General features: G+C 43.5%; 1 protein-coding gene across 2 annotated transcripts in view; it reads left to right on the top strand.

Moving 5' to 3' along the window:
- ELK3 (ETS transcription factor ELK3) overlaps nt 1-14,688 on the top strand; it is a 35,748-nt gene extending 21,060 nt beyond the window's left edge. For both annotated transcript variants that reach the window (XM_023933710.2, XM_086887709.1), the window contains exons 3-5: nt 4,640-5,428; nt 10,363-10,485; nt 13,070-14,688. In XM_023933710.2, the coding sequence (XP_023789478.1) occupies nt 4,640-5,428; nt 10,363-10,485; nt 13,070-13,168 (1,011 nt within the window). In that variant the 3' untranslated portion in view covers nt 13,169-14,688. The remainder of the gene's footprint in view (nt 1-4,639; nt 5,429-10,362; nt 10,486-13,069) is intronic.
- The last annotated feature ends 1,555 nt before the right edge of the window (nt 14,689-16,243 follow it).

Raw genomic sequence — 16,243 nt, 5'->3', positions numbered from 1 at the left:
CCTAGTTACTAGTTTGTATTTTTAATGTCCAAGTGTGGGTGGAAGCATGGAGGAATTGTTTTGGGTTAGGATCCCTTGCTTGGATGCTTACTAAACTTCAGGATATAAAGTGATAATGAAAACTATTATTTTACTTTTGGGAAGGTAAAACATCTCAGGGGAAATATGATCCTACAGTGAAACAATAGCAGTGTGATTGTGCTGGAGTACCAACTATACATTATGTAGTGGTACAGGTAAGAGTTGTTACAAGGAAATACTTTAAGGGGCATTAAAAAGCACCTTTATAGAAAACTGGAAGGAGCTTCATCCAAAAGTGATTTGTGGAAGTGAAGAAAGTGCTTGGCTGAAATGACGTAAATGGTTATATAGTGCTATCCATATGGAAAGATGGGAGTAAAGGATTTGATACTCAGTAAGAGGTGATGGGTAGAGGAGACAACCCAAGAACACCTGCCTCAAAAAGACACATAAAATAGTTCATGTTTAATGTGAGAGGAAAGGGATGAACTGCAGTAGAGAGAACGGAGAACCCGGTCATAGGGGCCAGCCAGAGAAATAGTCTTTATCTTCCAGATGGAGGTGAGTGAAGAAGACTGAAGTCCAGCTAAATTAGAGTCTTGATCTTCCAAAGGTCAGTACAGGCGCACAGTGTAGTAGCACCTGTGCCTGCATCAAAAAGTTACAAAATCTGGCTTCTACACACACAGTGTAATAAGCATAACTGTGTAACTTGTGATGCTAGCAGAATCTGCCTACCTGCACATGCTGATGTGGACACACTCCCATTTTTCTGAGCAAACCATCTTGCCACAGGTACCTCCTGCCAGCATACGTACTTCAGGCACTGGAGTGTGAGCAGCCCTCTGTGTGGGTAGGGGTCCCAATAGTTGGAAGCAGCCTGGATAGAGTTCTAGGAGAAATCTGTAGCCTGTGTTCCTACACATGTTGCACCCCTCAGTACCCTTAGAGCCGGGAAATCTGCAACACATCCAAGTGGGACTTAGGAGCAGCAGCTACAGCTCTGGTCTTCTTTTCTGACCAGGGATGTTTAGTACCTACAGACAAGTTTGTTACACTCTGTCATACATGTTTATATCTCAGGCATCCTTATTATAGGTCACTTCCTGGAAAGAGGGAAAAATGGTCTTCCTGCTCCTGAAATCCCTCATTAGTCTGAAGTTAGATTAGCAAGTGTATCCCATTTCCCAGCTCAGTCTCCCAGGTGGCTCCTGCAGCCAGCAAACTTGCTAGCTAACAGGTTTGGGCCAAGCCACTAAAACCCTTCAGTCACCCTGGTAGTATAGTTACACATTTGTTCTAAATGGCTCAAACACAGAGCAAGAGTCAGAGCTGATAAAAATGAAACACAAACACATGATAGATTTCAGTAGTGCATATACACAGTTGACACAACCCCTCCCCAGTACAGTCTAGTTTAAGCTGCAGGGAGAAGCAGTCCACCGAGCCTTTGGCATCCAGCTCAGCCAGCTGCTCTGTGGAGGACAGGGGCAGAGGAGAGCCATCCCTGGTGATATAGAGCTCTCGGGTGAGGCTGGTTTTGGAAGGGCTCATAAAGCGAGTTCCTGAGGTGCTGGGGTGTGAATAAGGCTGAGCTCTGTAGCAGGCAGCAGGCACCGCTCCACCCGGTTCCGAGCAGCGGCTTTCGGAGCACTTCTCAACAGGAGAGGGTGGGCACGTTTGCTGTAGTCACTGTTTTGTACACTGGGGGCAGAGAAGGGGAAGTGTAAAGTGTTCAAGAAGCCAACAGAAAAGGGGCATTCCCTGCTGCCTTCCCACTCCCTGAGTATCAAAGAGTGCTGTCTATTGATAAGGGTTTGTTTTGGCTGTTGGACTGGAGCCCCTGCTCTTGTCCCGGCTGCTCATTTCTTCTCTGCAGCAGCTGCATGGACCCAGCAGTCGTGCCCCAGCTCCCTGCAGCCCTGGCCAGCAGCCACTAGCACTCACTGCAAGCCTGTTCATGAGGGAATTTACATAGAAAATTAAAACAACAATAAAAAAGGGCTAAATATTCACCTAGACTTACTGTCCTGCTACCAAGCAAATGGTCTAGTCCTTCTGCAGATGCAGGAAGGCAGTTCTTTGCCCTTTCAAACTGCTTGTTGTGGCGTCTGTCACTGTCTTCTGTGGTTTGAACCACCATAGCTCAGAATGATTCTGACAGATCACTGAGGTGATGGTAAAAATGTACTGCTTTTTACTTTCAATTGTTTGTCAAAAAAATATGGAAAAGTCAGTGCCTTTCTGAGGCACTTCATTAATTTGTGTCCTTATTTTCTCTTTCACGCTGGTGGAGATTTCCTCAGGCTACACATTTAAGAGAAGCCTGCAAAGTGCTTGAGGGATCTGCACTTGAATCTTTTCATCTCCAGCCATCGTTAAGTGGGCCTTTGCTGCAGGCTGGCAGAGTTGGAGGAGCAGCACTGCAATGTTCTTAAAATATAACTGTATTTAATAATAACAAAGGAAGTATAAACTCACCAGTCCGTTCAGTTGCTTTTTATAGCAATGTTCCCCTGTTTCAAGCCTGCATCAGTGTAAAAGTGCGATCCTTAAATACATTTAATCTTGTTCTGCTGGGAGTCACATTTTCCAAGGAGGATCTCAGTTTCTAGTGCTTGATTCAACAATAATTCAAAGTCGCCAGGAGCAAAGGGGAGGCATTATTTTAAATTAAAATATATATATTAAAGAAAGAAAACAAAAATCCAGTTGGGATGGGTTTTTTGGTATGTGAGTAGTTTGGAGATTTTGCTCTTTGGAAAAAGAATGCAGTATCTAGAGTGCAGAAAAAAGTACAATCATCCAATGTTGCACCTAATTAGCAGTGAAAAAAAAATAAATCTAGGCCAAGTCCAAAGCCATGGGAATTAAAGCTCATGCAGATTGAGATTCTGTGGGCTGTTTTTCCTGAACCTTTGGAGGGCAATAAAAGACACTGCAGCATCAGTCAGGTGGGTAGATGTGTGTACAATTCAGCATGGAAAAGGGCAGTTTGTGCCTTTAGTTTGAACTTGCTGAGTTTAACTCTTCTCTTTGCTACAGATCCCTGTTATCAACTTGGGAAACAGCATTTTCTATTTGTGCCACTGATTAGCTCCTGACCTGTGATGCAAAGCTGCATCCCAGGGTTCTTTGTAGGGTTAGTTTTGTGTTAAAGAAGGTGTCTGAAAGAAATGCCAGGACATTCAGGCAAATTAATTACAGAGTGCAGTAGCTCAGCTGAAAGACAGAAGAGGTTCTGATACCCAAGTGCAGATTCTTCTTTCACAAAATGATCCTTGTTTTTGTGACTGAAAAGGGTGTAGTGCAGGCACTACAAGCACCCAGCAGTACATGTTGTCTATACACAGAGAAAAATTATATATCTTTTCCTTTTCCTTCTTTTTCATTTTCAGTCAGTCTAACAAATGTTTCCACTATTGGTGTCAGAAGCTGTGGTATAATGAAAAACCAATTAGATTTTTAGGAAATCTGTAAATATTTACATTCCCATATGTACAGCAAAGCAGATGTCTGCAGAATAGCAGCTGGAGATGCAGCAGATGTGCTGGACTAAAGGGAAGCCTCTTGGAAAGGGCTTTTCAGAGGCAACTTAAACTCTCCACCAGGGGTTTGAAGAAGAGAGAAATTAGCATGGAAATCTCAGGACATACTTCTTCTTTTGTTCCACAGCACTTGGCTTAGGGTGGTGAATGTTCCAGTCCCTAGGCCAGGCCTATGCCATAAAGTGCCTTTGTGGAGGAGCTCACATATCCTTGGGAATTGTGTTAGAGCAAGCAAGCCAAGGGCTGGCAGGAGGAGTGCTAGGACTAGAAACAGGATGTTCATAAAAAGTCTCAAAAGGAATCAGCTCTTTACATAAAGGGGACACTTCAAGAAAAAAAATAAATGGTTCTACAAACCTTTGAGAGGTTTGGGACTTTTTCAGTAATTAATTTCCTTAGTCAGTTTAGACTGATAAAGACCTTCTGCCTGCACCAGTGAGCATCCTGAGGCTAATGCAGACCTGGAGATGGTGCAGGGGATATCACAGGACAAAAGTACTTTTCCAGCTCATGCAAGGGCAGGCACAGACATAAGTTCATGATCATTGACAGAAAGAGTCACTCTTAATCTCAGTCCTTTCCTTATGTTAAGGAGCAGAGGGTGAATAACTGGGCCAGGAGGCTGAGGCAGTTTTGTCTCCTGCAGACATTCTGAGAGTACTTCATCCTCAGGGTAGTTGGTGTCAGTTTTAGGAGGCATGAATGAAGGAGTTTGCCTTTATTATGGAATGCAAGTGGTGGCATGGCTCGAATCCACAAAGCAGCAGAATTGCTTTTACTGGAAAGAAAATACTCCCATGCTGCTTTAGAAGAAGCAGAAGTCAATCAGGCTACCAGTAGGTCTTTGTCACCAAGTGATGGTGGTTTTCTTGGAAACCATGAAGAGCCAGGAGTTGACTCCCTGGCTGAGCAGAGAGAGGTATTGGAATAACCCAAAGATGATCAGCATTTGGAGTCTCACAAAACAACCTGCATAGCTTGAAGAGGGAGCAGTGCACCCTGCCCTTGTGTGTGCAGTACTGGGTGTCTCTGAAATGCTGATCTTTCTAGCATCTTCTTTCTATTTGCAGAACATCATCAAGAAAGTGATCGGGCAAAAATTTGTGTACAAGTTTGTCTCCTTTCCTGAGATTTTAAAAATGGATCCACATGCTGTGGAAATCAGCAGAGAGAGCCTTTTGCTGCAGGACAGCGACTGTAAGATGCCTTCGGAGAGCAGGGATCAGCACAAGCACAGCTTGTCAGCACTGAAAAGCACAAGCCGTAATGAGTATATCCACTCTGGCCTGTACTCCTCTTTCACTATCAACTCTCTGCAGAACCAGCCAGACCCTTACAAGACAATCAAAACAGAAAAACTGGAGAAGTCAGAAGGAAACACACCAGTTGAAGAAGTCCGGACTGTTATCAGATTTGTGACAAACAAAACAGACAAACAAGTTACGAGGCCCATGGTGTCGTTGCCTTCTACTTCTGAAACAGCAGCTGCCTCTGCTTTCCTCAACTCTTCAGTATCAGCTAAAATATCTTCCTTAATGCTACCCAACAGTGCCAGCATTTCATCTCCATCATCTTCCTCCAGATCACCATCTCTGTCTCCCACCTCACCCCTCCCTACAGAACACAAGAGCTTCTTCCTTGACTCCAGTTGCCACGACTCAGATTCCCTTGAGCCTCTGAACCTCTCCTCAGGCTCCAAGGCCAAATCCCCATCTCTTCCCCCAAAGGCTAAAAAACCCAAAGGCTTGGAAATCTCTGCCCCACCTATGATTCTTTCCAGCACCGACATCGGTTCCATCGCCCTCAACAGCCCCGCGCTTCCTTCAGGATCCCTGACTCCAGCTTTCTTCACTGCACAGGTAAGACCGGCCTGTCTCCAGGCATTCTTTCCATGTGGCCAAGAATGTTAGCTCTGTGGGTCTGTCACCATGTGATGAAAAAAAACCCCAACACATGGGAAAGAGGGAAACACAGCAATGCTCTGTACAAGGGGTGGAAAAGAGGTTTCTCCTGGAGTTTGTTCATAATTGAGTGTGGGAAAAGCCATCACAGTTCACAGACTGTCTGAAAGAATAAGGAGATGAGCAGCCATTAGTGAATTGTTTATCAATTCAAACCAGCCTCCAGATCTACAAAACAAACAAAAAAAGCCAGAAAGAAAACCACAGGGGTTTTGTAGGTCACAACTCAAGCATGTGGGATGCTGGGTTAGATTTCTCTGCTAGATGTTGCATCCATTCAAACAGTGTGACCTTTTTGTTAATTTGTGAGTATGGACAAATTAAGTGGTTTCTAAGATAGTGGTTTCTAAGCTCTGAAATCAGTTTCAATTTCTGAGGTTGTACAAATTTACAGAGCACTTGCCAGAGCTTCTCTTCAGCACAGACCTACTGAATAACCAGAAGGTTATTTTGTTCTTTTTAAGAACATATATGTGGTAATGTCAACAGTGAGTTCTCATTTTCAAGCTAGTCTATGAGAAAAAGCCTAGGAGTTCAGCGCAGAAGAGGAAAATCATATAGATATGACTCAGTATGTTCATTGGTGAGTTTTGTCTTCCAACACCACCTCAAAATCAGACCAAAAAAAAAGTCCATTAATAAAATGATCCCAGTGTGGAACATCCCCCAAGATGCCCAGCCCTGAAGTAACAGCTGATGCAAATACTAGCATTGAATGTAGCAAACGGGACAGTAAATAAATAAGGACAAAGTTGTGTTACAAGCCCTCATTTACTTCAGACTGCCTAGAAGGCACATGGTACCCAGAATCCCATCACCTCTTCCCTGTTTGAAGGTACTGGAGGTGTTTGATGCAGGCAGCATTGTGTGCCTGCACAGCACAAAGGCCTGGCAGAAGTCAGAGTGTTGGCAAGTGCTCTCAGGCAGCACAGCACTTGCTCCCCTGAGCTTGTCAGCTGGCTGCAGAGCGAGGTTGTGCAGCTCAGGCACACCTGTAACTGAGATATAAAATTGTGTCACCAAGAAAGAGCAGTTTGTGGGCTGACACCTGTCATTTTTGGCATCATAAAGCCTTTAAGTGAAGTTATGTTTGGCAGGAAGAACAGAAGTGTGGCAAACCAAAACTGAGATGCACTGACAAACTTATAACCTCTAACTGTGGTATAACCACAGTATTTTTTTCATAGGGAGCAAATCTGACAACATCAGATGCCAACCAAACACAATGACAGTGTGAGTTATTTCAAACCTATCTGCTGCTGCCCCAAACCACAGGATGAACAGAGATTTGTTTCCTTGTTTTGTAATTATTTCTTTGAATATTTAACTTTCCATGCACCTATAAACTGGTGTACTTGCTGCCCTGAAAGATGTAGAAGGGAATTACATTGAGGACTGTGGCACTGCTTTAGCAGGAGGGATAGCTAAGGCTGTGATGAGTGTTACCCAACTTAAAGCCATCACAAATCTTTTCTACAGGTTGTCCTATCACAGAAGAGGCATATGGCATCTGTGTAGGGTTGTTCCTGGGTCTATTTATTTAAACTTTCAGCTTTTTAGCTTTTATCCTCTCCTTTTGCCTTTTTACAGAAGTTTTATAAAGTGTGGATAAGAAGCACCTGCATCCTAAACACTTGTCCTAGTGAATATAAAATGAAAATTACGTAGCAGCTGCATTCAGATTACTATAATATCACAATGCAATACAACTAAAGCCATAATTTAGAGTGGAAATCTGCTGTTCATCACGTTATCCACGGAAGAACATGCATCATAGCTCAAACGTTCTCTGATTTACCAGATCTCAGTGTAAAACACCTGCTGTCAGGGGCAGGTGCCGAACAGGATGTCTGCTCTAGGAGTGATGTATATTCTGAGAAGGTACTGCTGCCTGAGAGGATATTTCAAATGGCTTTCCACTGTACCTACTGGCCATGAGGAATACTCTCAGGTAGAACGCTGTGAAAGGGCACATGTTACTCACAATCAATTCTAGAACAGAAATGTATGTGACAGCACTTGCCTGCTTTCTAACAGCTAGAAGTGACAAGACTGTACTTACATACATTGTCACAGAAGTCAGGGGCCATGAGCATCATTGCTTAACATAATTCTCTCTGTGTAATGAATTATTTCTATTTAAATTGCTCCTGTGCTTAGATTTCAATGAAGTTTTTAAAGCAGGAACTTCCCAGTGGAACTTCCACATCTAATACGAGATGTATGGCTGCATGTGGGCACAAAATGAAGTGACACATCGATTTCCACATGTAATTTAGGGATTGCCTGTCCAAACTGTGGTGTTATTTACACTTAGGTTTCCTCTGGTGGTTTTGATGCTTGGCTGATGGCAATACTGAGAACAAGCCTGGGAGGTCCTGTGCTCTTTTTGCATTAAATATTAAACAGATTTGGACACTTGCTTTGGCTGGCTCTTGGTTCTGGAAGAACTTGCAGACATTAGTGCTCTGCTCATTGAAGAATATGAGCTTTTCCTTAGCACTGTTTTAGGCATGTTAGTGTGCTTCCAGAGATGAATGGAGGGCAACTCAGTTTTTCAGGTCTCTCTGCAGACTGGCTTTGGCTACATCTAGGTAGGAATAAACACCTCCAAGTTTTCCTCATTATTTTCAAAAGCCCCCCTCAAGAACTGCACTTTGAGTTCTACATATCTGCAGCTTCTTAGAGAAAAAAATAAAGAATGGAGGCAGCTCACTGGAGTTCTTGGTAAAGCTGACACTTTACTGTGTCCTTAGTTGAATGTTGTTGGGTCTAGCTACTTACATCTTTGGTTTTAAGGTTAGTACGCTCTTCTGTAAGTAGATCTGAGTATTTATCCTGACCTAATTCAGTGTGTTGTCAGTCTCGTAAATCTCCACTGGTAGCTGCCTGCCAATGGAGCATCAGCTTGGAATGTGGCACAGGAAAGGGGCTCTTGCTTGGTGCTGCTGATTTCCTTCCCCATGAAAGCACCATGGTCCTGGGAAGAGTGTTTGTAAAGAACTCTTGACAAGTGCCTGCTTGTCAAGTGGTTTTTTTTTGTTTTTTGACAAGAGCTGTCACTTAATGAAATCAAGACTGAGGTCTTCTCCTTGCCAGGCTTGCACCCACTCTTTGCCCCTTTTGTTGGCTTGCAGATATATTCCAACCCTGACTGGTACTCCTGTGGCCTGCTGATTTACTGCATCAACACCTTTTGCTTTCCCAGGGATACCACAGGTTTATTGCTCCTTGGGACAAACATGGTTTCTTCCATGGGGTTTGGTGTTTCTGATCCACCTTTAGCACAAGGAAGGTGGCAAGGTCCTTTCCCTACACATTTCTCCACGAACCCCACTTCATCTGAGATTTGTTAGCAAAACCATTCAAGCCAAGATCTTTGTATTAAACAGCCTTTCAGAATCACCAAGATAACTTTAATGTTTGCTTCTCCTTGTCTTTCCCATCTCTTCTGCTGGTGCCAAACTACCTGTTTGACCCTGTTGTGAAATGCAGTGCAAGCACGTCACAGCAGGTCTGTGTTCCCATGTGCCTGCACAGAGCCCCAGACACGGCAGCCGATGCCTCGGGCGCTGCTTGGCAGATCAGTCTGTGGTACTCGAAATGCACCGGAGCCATGGCAGTGCCTGTGTGAGCCTGCTCTCTGCAGGGTCTGCCAGAGGCAGGTGTGGTGGGCCCTGGCATCAGCAGCTGCTAAGGGAGACCCCCGGCTGCAGCTGCCCTGTGTGGGCGTTTGTATTTCTGCCCTGGTGGGGAGCACCAGAATACATGACCTGCTGGTTACTACAGGGAGGTGCAGGTACTCTCTATCTTCTGTCTTCTCTTCACATATTTTAATCTCTGGACAAAAGGATGCTCCAGTTCAGAAGAGCACTGAGGCAGTTGTTTGACACAGCACATGCTTACTTGCTAAGTGAGTACTCAAATTCCACTAAGTGCTTTGCTAAAGAGGACTGATTTTGATAATTTGCATCAAGATTACTGGTGATATTAACTCATTTTGCCAAATACTTTTTTCAGAAGTGCCACATGTTCTTTTTTGGCATGGTGAAAGTTATTCTGGATACAGAATAATTCACATAATCCTCCATTTGAATGAAGATTTTCATGTGCTCTAACTCTACCTTCCCTCCAGTTGTGCTTTAAGAATGCAGAGGGCAGTCCCAGCAATTCTTCTGCATCGTGGCACTGGAAGGAGGCACCTCTGAGTTGGGAAAAGTCTTGGATTCTAAGTTCTTGCCATTTTGATTCTTTTCAAACAATAGCTGTGCTCTCTGCTCTCCCGCTGGGCACCCAGCCCATACACCTGTCTCTCCCTGCTCAACCCATGCATTGCCAGCTTCTTGAAGCCTCTTCCATTACAAAGAGGCGCCATCAGGGGAGTAAACGTGACAGTCCAGCAGTGACTCTTTCAGCTCTACGCACAATTGCAGTAATGCTTCAAAAGCTGGAGTCAGGTCAAGGAATTGCTGCCCTTCAAAAGGCAAAAACTGATTCTGAAGGACACTAGGTGGTGTTGGCAGGCACTGGGGCACACATGGTATTATTCTGTATGTTACATAGTTGGGTGACTGTGGTTCAAATAAACAATAACTGTGCATCTCGTTAAGCAAACAGAAATTAAATCAATTTGCATATGAAGGAATATTAAATGTGCAGATATCCAGAGACAGGAGGCAGGGCTCAATGGGCAGCTGCTGCTGACTATGCTGTGTATCTGAATTCACTGGAAAATAGAGCCAGTGGATGCTGTGTAAGGCTTTAGTGGTGATGAGTGCTGCGTGGAGCTGTAACTCTGAGCTGTGTGTCATGGTGTGGTTTTTTTCTTGCAGACCCCCAATGGATTATTGCTGACCCCCAGCCCACTGCTGTCCAGCATTCACTTCTGGAGCAGCCTCAGTCCTGTTGCTCCTCTGAGTCCTGCCAGGCTGCAGGGACCAAACACTCTGTTCCAGGTAGGTCTTCCCAATGCACAGGTTTCATTGCTAAACACACATGTATGGAAGAGACATTGCGGGAACATCTCCTCACATCAGTCTGGAGCTTTTCAAACAGATCCAAAAAATACAGGCATTAACACGCACTTTTAAAGAGAGGCCTACTTACTTGTACCCTCTTCCAGTCCTTGGCAGCACAGTCAGAACTTATAGGGCAGTGTCTGCTGCAGAAAGCACACACATGTTGTGTGAAGGAAAGAGAAACAGATGCTGGACTCCAGAGAGAGCAGGTGACAGAGCTCTCAGAGCTGCAGGAAGAGACTGCAGACCAGCCAGTGACCAGCCAGGAGGGCTGGAACATGGACACTGGGAAAACCAAGACAGTTTGGGTGTCACCCAGTGAGGTGGGTGTAGGTTTATCCTTTTGTCCTAATGAGCTACTTCTCATTCAGAAAGACAAGGCTCTCTGAACCTGAAGGCTCCATTTCCAGTTCTCCTGCCAATTATCCATGTGTCCTCAACCAAGGACATAACCTCTGAGCATGACCTTGCCGTATGTAACAGCAGAAAGGCAGCGTTGTGCCCACTCTCTCCTGAGTATTGGCAGAGTGAAATTCTCAAAGTTTTATAGAGATGTGGTAAATACAGAAGTTATTAAATAACCCATGATGGCCACAGCAGCATTTACCTGAGGCTCAGAAGGAAGACAGTGGGGATGGTATTTGCAGCTCCAGCTGTAGTTGCTGCAAAACAGCTGATTCACTACGTCACAGAAGAAATGATGTTGATCTCCTGATTGGCAAGGAACCCAGTGGCCATCTGCACACTGCTGAAGGTGTAAGGACACTCCTGGAACGAACACCCTGACTGCTGTGGAGGGCCAGCACTAACAGGAGAAGGCTACTGCTGGTCAGGGACCCCATGTTGGTCTCAGAACCTTAGGGAATCTGACTGCCCAAACCCAGGGCTTTAGCTCAAGACAGCTCAAGTGCTGTCTGCACTGGGATAGTCAGTCTTTCTACCTTCAGCTGCACATGACGCTCAGGGCTCCTTATTTCTGTTTCAGATAAACTCATTAACCCCTACTGGACCTTAGTTTTGCACACATAGTTAGAAACAGCCAGACATTTCATCTGAGAAGTGCCTGTGCCAAGACGTGGAGTGAGCTTCTATGGACACATGCTGGCCATTCCCTGGGGGAACTGAAAGTGAGGAGTGGCCTTGGCTTTTCCTTCTGAGAGACCCAAAGGGCCTTATGTTTAATGACTGATTCAAGCAAAGGCCATGATGACAAGTTGTAGAGCACAAAGCCTTATTTTAACAGCAAATAGGAAATGAAAACCACAGCTGAATGGCAGCCAAGCCCACCGAGAAGTGACGGGTCAGCCAGTGAAGGCGTCAGGGTAGAGCTCTCCTCAGACTGCCTGCTCAGGCCAGCCCACACTCCATGCATACCCAGGGAAGAGCTTGTAATCAGGTTCTGTGTTTTAATGAATCTTGGCAGAAGTGATGGAAGCATTTCCTGACGTTTGGCATGGTTAAAGCAGAGGTATCAGCCAGCTGGGGCCACCCCAGGAGCATGGTGCCAGACCCCCTGCAGCTGCTCAGCCCAGCTCTACACCGAGTGGTGGAAGACAGGTATCACCAGCTACCATCCGAGTGGAAGAGTAAACTTGTTATGAGCAGGTTATGTGCAGGGCGTGGTTACACCACAGCTGGCTGTCCAAGGCCTGATCTGATAAGGGGTAAAAATATACCAGATGCTTGAAGTTGTTCAGCTCTGTCTCCCTCAAGCCAACAGAAACCCAGCACAGCTCATGGAGCTGGGCCTCGAGGCCAGATCAGTATCTACCACTGGGATAATTCCTGCCTCATGCTGCAGCAAGTTTATTCCACCTACCACTTTACTTTTTCTCAGGTCAGACTTTAAGAACTAGTCAATACCCTCCACTGCAGGCAAGGTGCAGTCACAATGCCGTCATAAACTAGGAACACATGGCTTCTGTTCTGGATAAGTTTTTTTTCAGTACTTCTGAAGCAGCAGGTAACAATAAATGACAACACATTCTGCTTCACCTGCTGAATGGAATAGCTAGTTTGTAGTTTCTGAGTTAAAACAGAAACTGTAATTACTTGAGAGCAACTTTCCCTATGCTTTGTATCTCCAATTGTACTTTTTTCTAAAAACTACATCTCAACTTTCACTTTTGCCAAACTCTTTCCTGCATAAAAGAAAGACAAAAAGGATGTATTGTAATTAATAGTGTGTAGATTGAAAAATATTTTTGGAAGCAGAATGGATGGCAAAGATTCCTCTGTAGTGTTCACTTTTCCAGGGTGATGATAAATGTATTATGTGAACTTTTATATAAAAAATAGCCAGTAACAGATTTTTATATCCTCATGCATTTACAAATTATTCAGGTTTTGTCCTCTCTCTTGCATTCCTAATGGCTGATGTAGGCATTTGGTAGATGTCTTACTGTATAGACATCACAACTCTTGAAACCATCTGGAGCCAGTTGCTAATGCTAAATCCATGTGCTTCTTGGGCTGAGTGTTTTGAGATAAAGAGTAATTTTTACCTTTTGGTCTCTTACAGTTTCCAACTCTGCTAAATGGTCACATACCAGTGCCACTTCCCAGTCTGGACAGAGCCTCTTCACCAGTACTGCTTTCTCCAAATGCTCAAAAATCCTGATGATGCCTTATCACACCAAGGATGTATTGGTGGATTTAACACTTCATTCCTATGGGCTAGTTTTTCCTGTGTCATGAGAAGGACATTGTGAAACCCTTTATTACTATGGTTTGCACTTTTCATTACATGGATAATCTACTTTTATTATGTTAGCATTTTTCAACAGTGTTTATATATAAAAGTATATATAAATCTGTTATGCATTAAATGAATTATAATTTTTTTATATCATAGCTCTCAAGTGTTGAACACTTCTGTTGTTGATGAAGTACTTTTCTTAATGGATTGCAACAATGTATCTAACAGGGATGTGAAGCTTCTTTTTAATCCCTTTTTCTGCATATTATGCGTTGCGCTTGTGTAAACTATAACCGGCTGTGCCTTCTTTTGCATAAAGTCATGTAAATGATTTATACATTTTCTAGTATTAAGATAAAAAGTTGAAAGAAAAAAAAACTAGTATTGAACAGCCCTATGGTAGTATTTCAGTATTTTCTCCACGGATAGGCCGTATGATGCAGTGTATTAATGTAACTTTGTATTAAGTGCTTTCAAATTGTATAAGAATAGCCTTATAATTTTTCTTTGCTGAAGTGGAAAACATGATCCATGTTACAGCCAGGAGATGTAACAAAGAGTAACAAAGCCACATTTACGCCCAAGTTCTTCTGTCAAGTTGCAACAGGGAGGAACTGGGCTGTGTATGTTCGTGAGACGTTTCCAGCATTTGAGAGTACTTCTGTAGAAAATGAGACATTGCTCAGAATTTATCTGGCCTATACTTCTTACGAACTGTTAACATTACAGCTGAAAAGAGTACAGGTAATCTCTGTCCTCCCAGGGAATGAGGATCATTCCCAATAATTTCCAGGTGCTTGTTTCAGCTGTGCCAAGTGCCTTCTATGACTTCCCTGGAAAGACTATTGTGCTACTCAAGCTCTGAAGGTCACGTTTCCCCTTCCCCCAGAGCTGGAACAGTTACAGGTCTGTAAATTGATGCCTGGTGCTTGCAAAGAGGCAGAGACTGTACATGTGGGATGTTTATGTATAAACAGCTGAATTCTGGATGAAAAAACAGCACTGTGTTACTATATACTTGCAACTTGAACTTACTGGGTATGTCCTCTACCTTGAGGGGATGGTTTAGTCATCTAAATGTCAGGTTAGGATTAGGGCAGACTCCCTGGCACCACAGACTCTAATCCTGGCAGGGCTGATGCAAATCTTCAGGTTCCTGAGGTGGCTAAATTGGCTTGAATGCAGCTTTACTGTGTTGGTTTTTCAGATGAGACCTTAAAAGCCAACCCCAAATCCGATCCATTTGTGACAGGTCATTTGAACCTCAACTTTGCTTTCTGGCTGAGCAGCTGGCCACAGTCTGTTCTTTTTGAAATGTATGCAGTGAGTTGTCTGCTGATTTTCTGCTTGGATGCATTTCAGTGATGATGTGTGTAGTTATTTGTAAAGTGCTTTTGGATCCTTCAACCTGAAAGGTGCTAAATAAACATTTTATTAATGCAGTTCTGATGTTGAAAAGCCATTTTTGGGGCAGAGGTGGTTGACAAAAGACAGCTCAGGGATTTTCCTCAGGCTCCTGGGTTGCACAACCAAAAACTACTCGTCAGTTCCACTTGCAGTGATAAAAACCTGCTGTAGCCATGTAAGTACCAGCTGATAAAGGCAGCAAGTGAATGCCAGACACGAGGAGAACAAATGAAGCACTTGGGACGTCATTTGCTCAACTCAGTGTTTCAAGAATTCAAGATGTGCCACCCTATGGAGTCAAAAAGAGAAGATGAACCTATGCAAAATTTATGAGTGAATGCAAATTTTATACAAAGTAAAGTCAGAACAGGTTGGAAGAAAGGGCAGAGTGTAACGGATGGGATTGACAAGGTTAGTAGAGATAAATCACAAGGGCTTGCAGACTTAACATTTCTCTTCCAATACAATCCTCCCAGATACATGGAATATTTTTCAACAAGTTACAGAGAGGCAATTATTTCACACTAGAGAGCTGACTCCTGCCTCATTTTTAGAAACCCATGAATACCTACTTACACCTATAAGGCATGAACAGTAGCAGAGTCTTGTCTTGAGCTACGTGCCACTGTAGCTCATGGGAGATACTGGCATCGAGACCATGTTTCTGAGTTTAAAAGATGAAAACATACTAGTATGGAATATTACACTGCAAAAAAAACAGTTGACCATGAGAGGAGAGAGGGTGTGACAGAGAAGAAATTCTTAAAAGTACCCAGATTCCCATGGTTTTTTTTTTTCTTTCAAGGTTTTACTATTAATAAGGCAAATTTTTTTTTACTTCTCAAAAGGCTCAACACACCCACAGCTTCCCTTCCACACTCCAGCCCTTAAATGATTTTGGACTTTTTGGGAAGTATTTATACAGATAAAGTCCAGCCTCTCAAATTTAACACATGAAACACTAGACTGTTATGCCTTATGCTTTGAAGAAATTATTCTATTGGTAATCTACTGAATTTTATTAACAGGTATCTTTTTAACTGTAGAGAAAATAAAATAAATGTTTTTAAATAAATACTGTGGAAGTGTCAATATTTCTGTGGCTAGGAGCGCTCCAAGCCAACAGTCCTGGGGAACAAAATGGGAGTTACTCTCTTTTCAGTATTCTTGGCAGTAATTGCAATTTGATCACACTTGGGGGATTTACTACAAGATTTTCACTTTATTCAAGCTTCAGCAATACACAGGAAGTTCCCAGTTCCTGTATAGGCTGGGTGCACAATTAGGGTGTGTTTGGCTTACCTGTACCTTCTTTCTTCAGGAAAGCAAGTATTCCCCAGAAGGGCCACAGCTACAGGGAAGATTTGCCAAAAGCTTGTGCACACCTTTGGCCCTGGCACAGGTAAACAGCTTCAGTTCTAAAGAAAACTTTCAAGGTGGGGAAAACAGTGATAGGTGATAAACTATAGCAAAAGACCTGAAACACATCCATGATGTCAGGAAAGAATGATTTGTTTTGTCTGACTAAAACTGGTCTCAGACAGGCACTTACCCATCTGGAAATACCTACCCACAAAGTGAAGAACTGTC

The sequence above is a fragment of the Cyanistes caeruleus genome, chromosome 4 (genome assembly GCF_971803275.1).
Source record: "Cyanistes caeruleus chromosome 4, bCyaCae1.hap1.1, whole genome shotgun sequence".
In the NCBI taxonomy this organism is placed as follows: domain Eukaryota; kingdom Metazoa; phylum Chordata; class Aves; order Passeriformes; family Paridae; genus Cyanistes; species Cyanistes caeruleus.
This window is presented reverse-complemented; position numbering and strand designations above follow the sequence as displayed.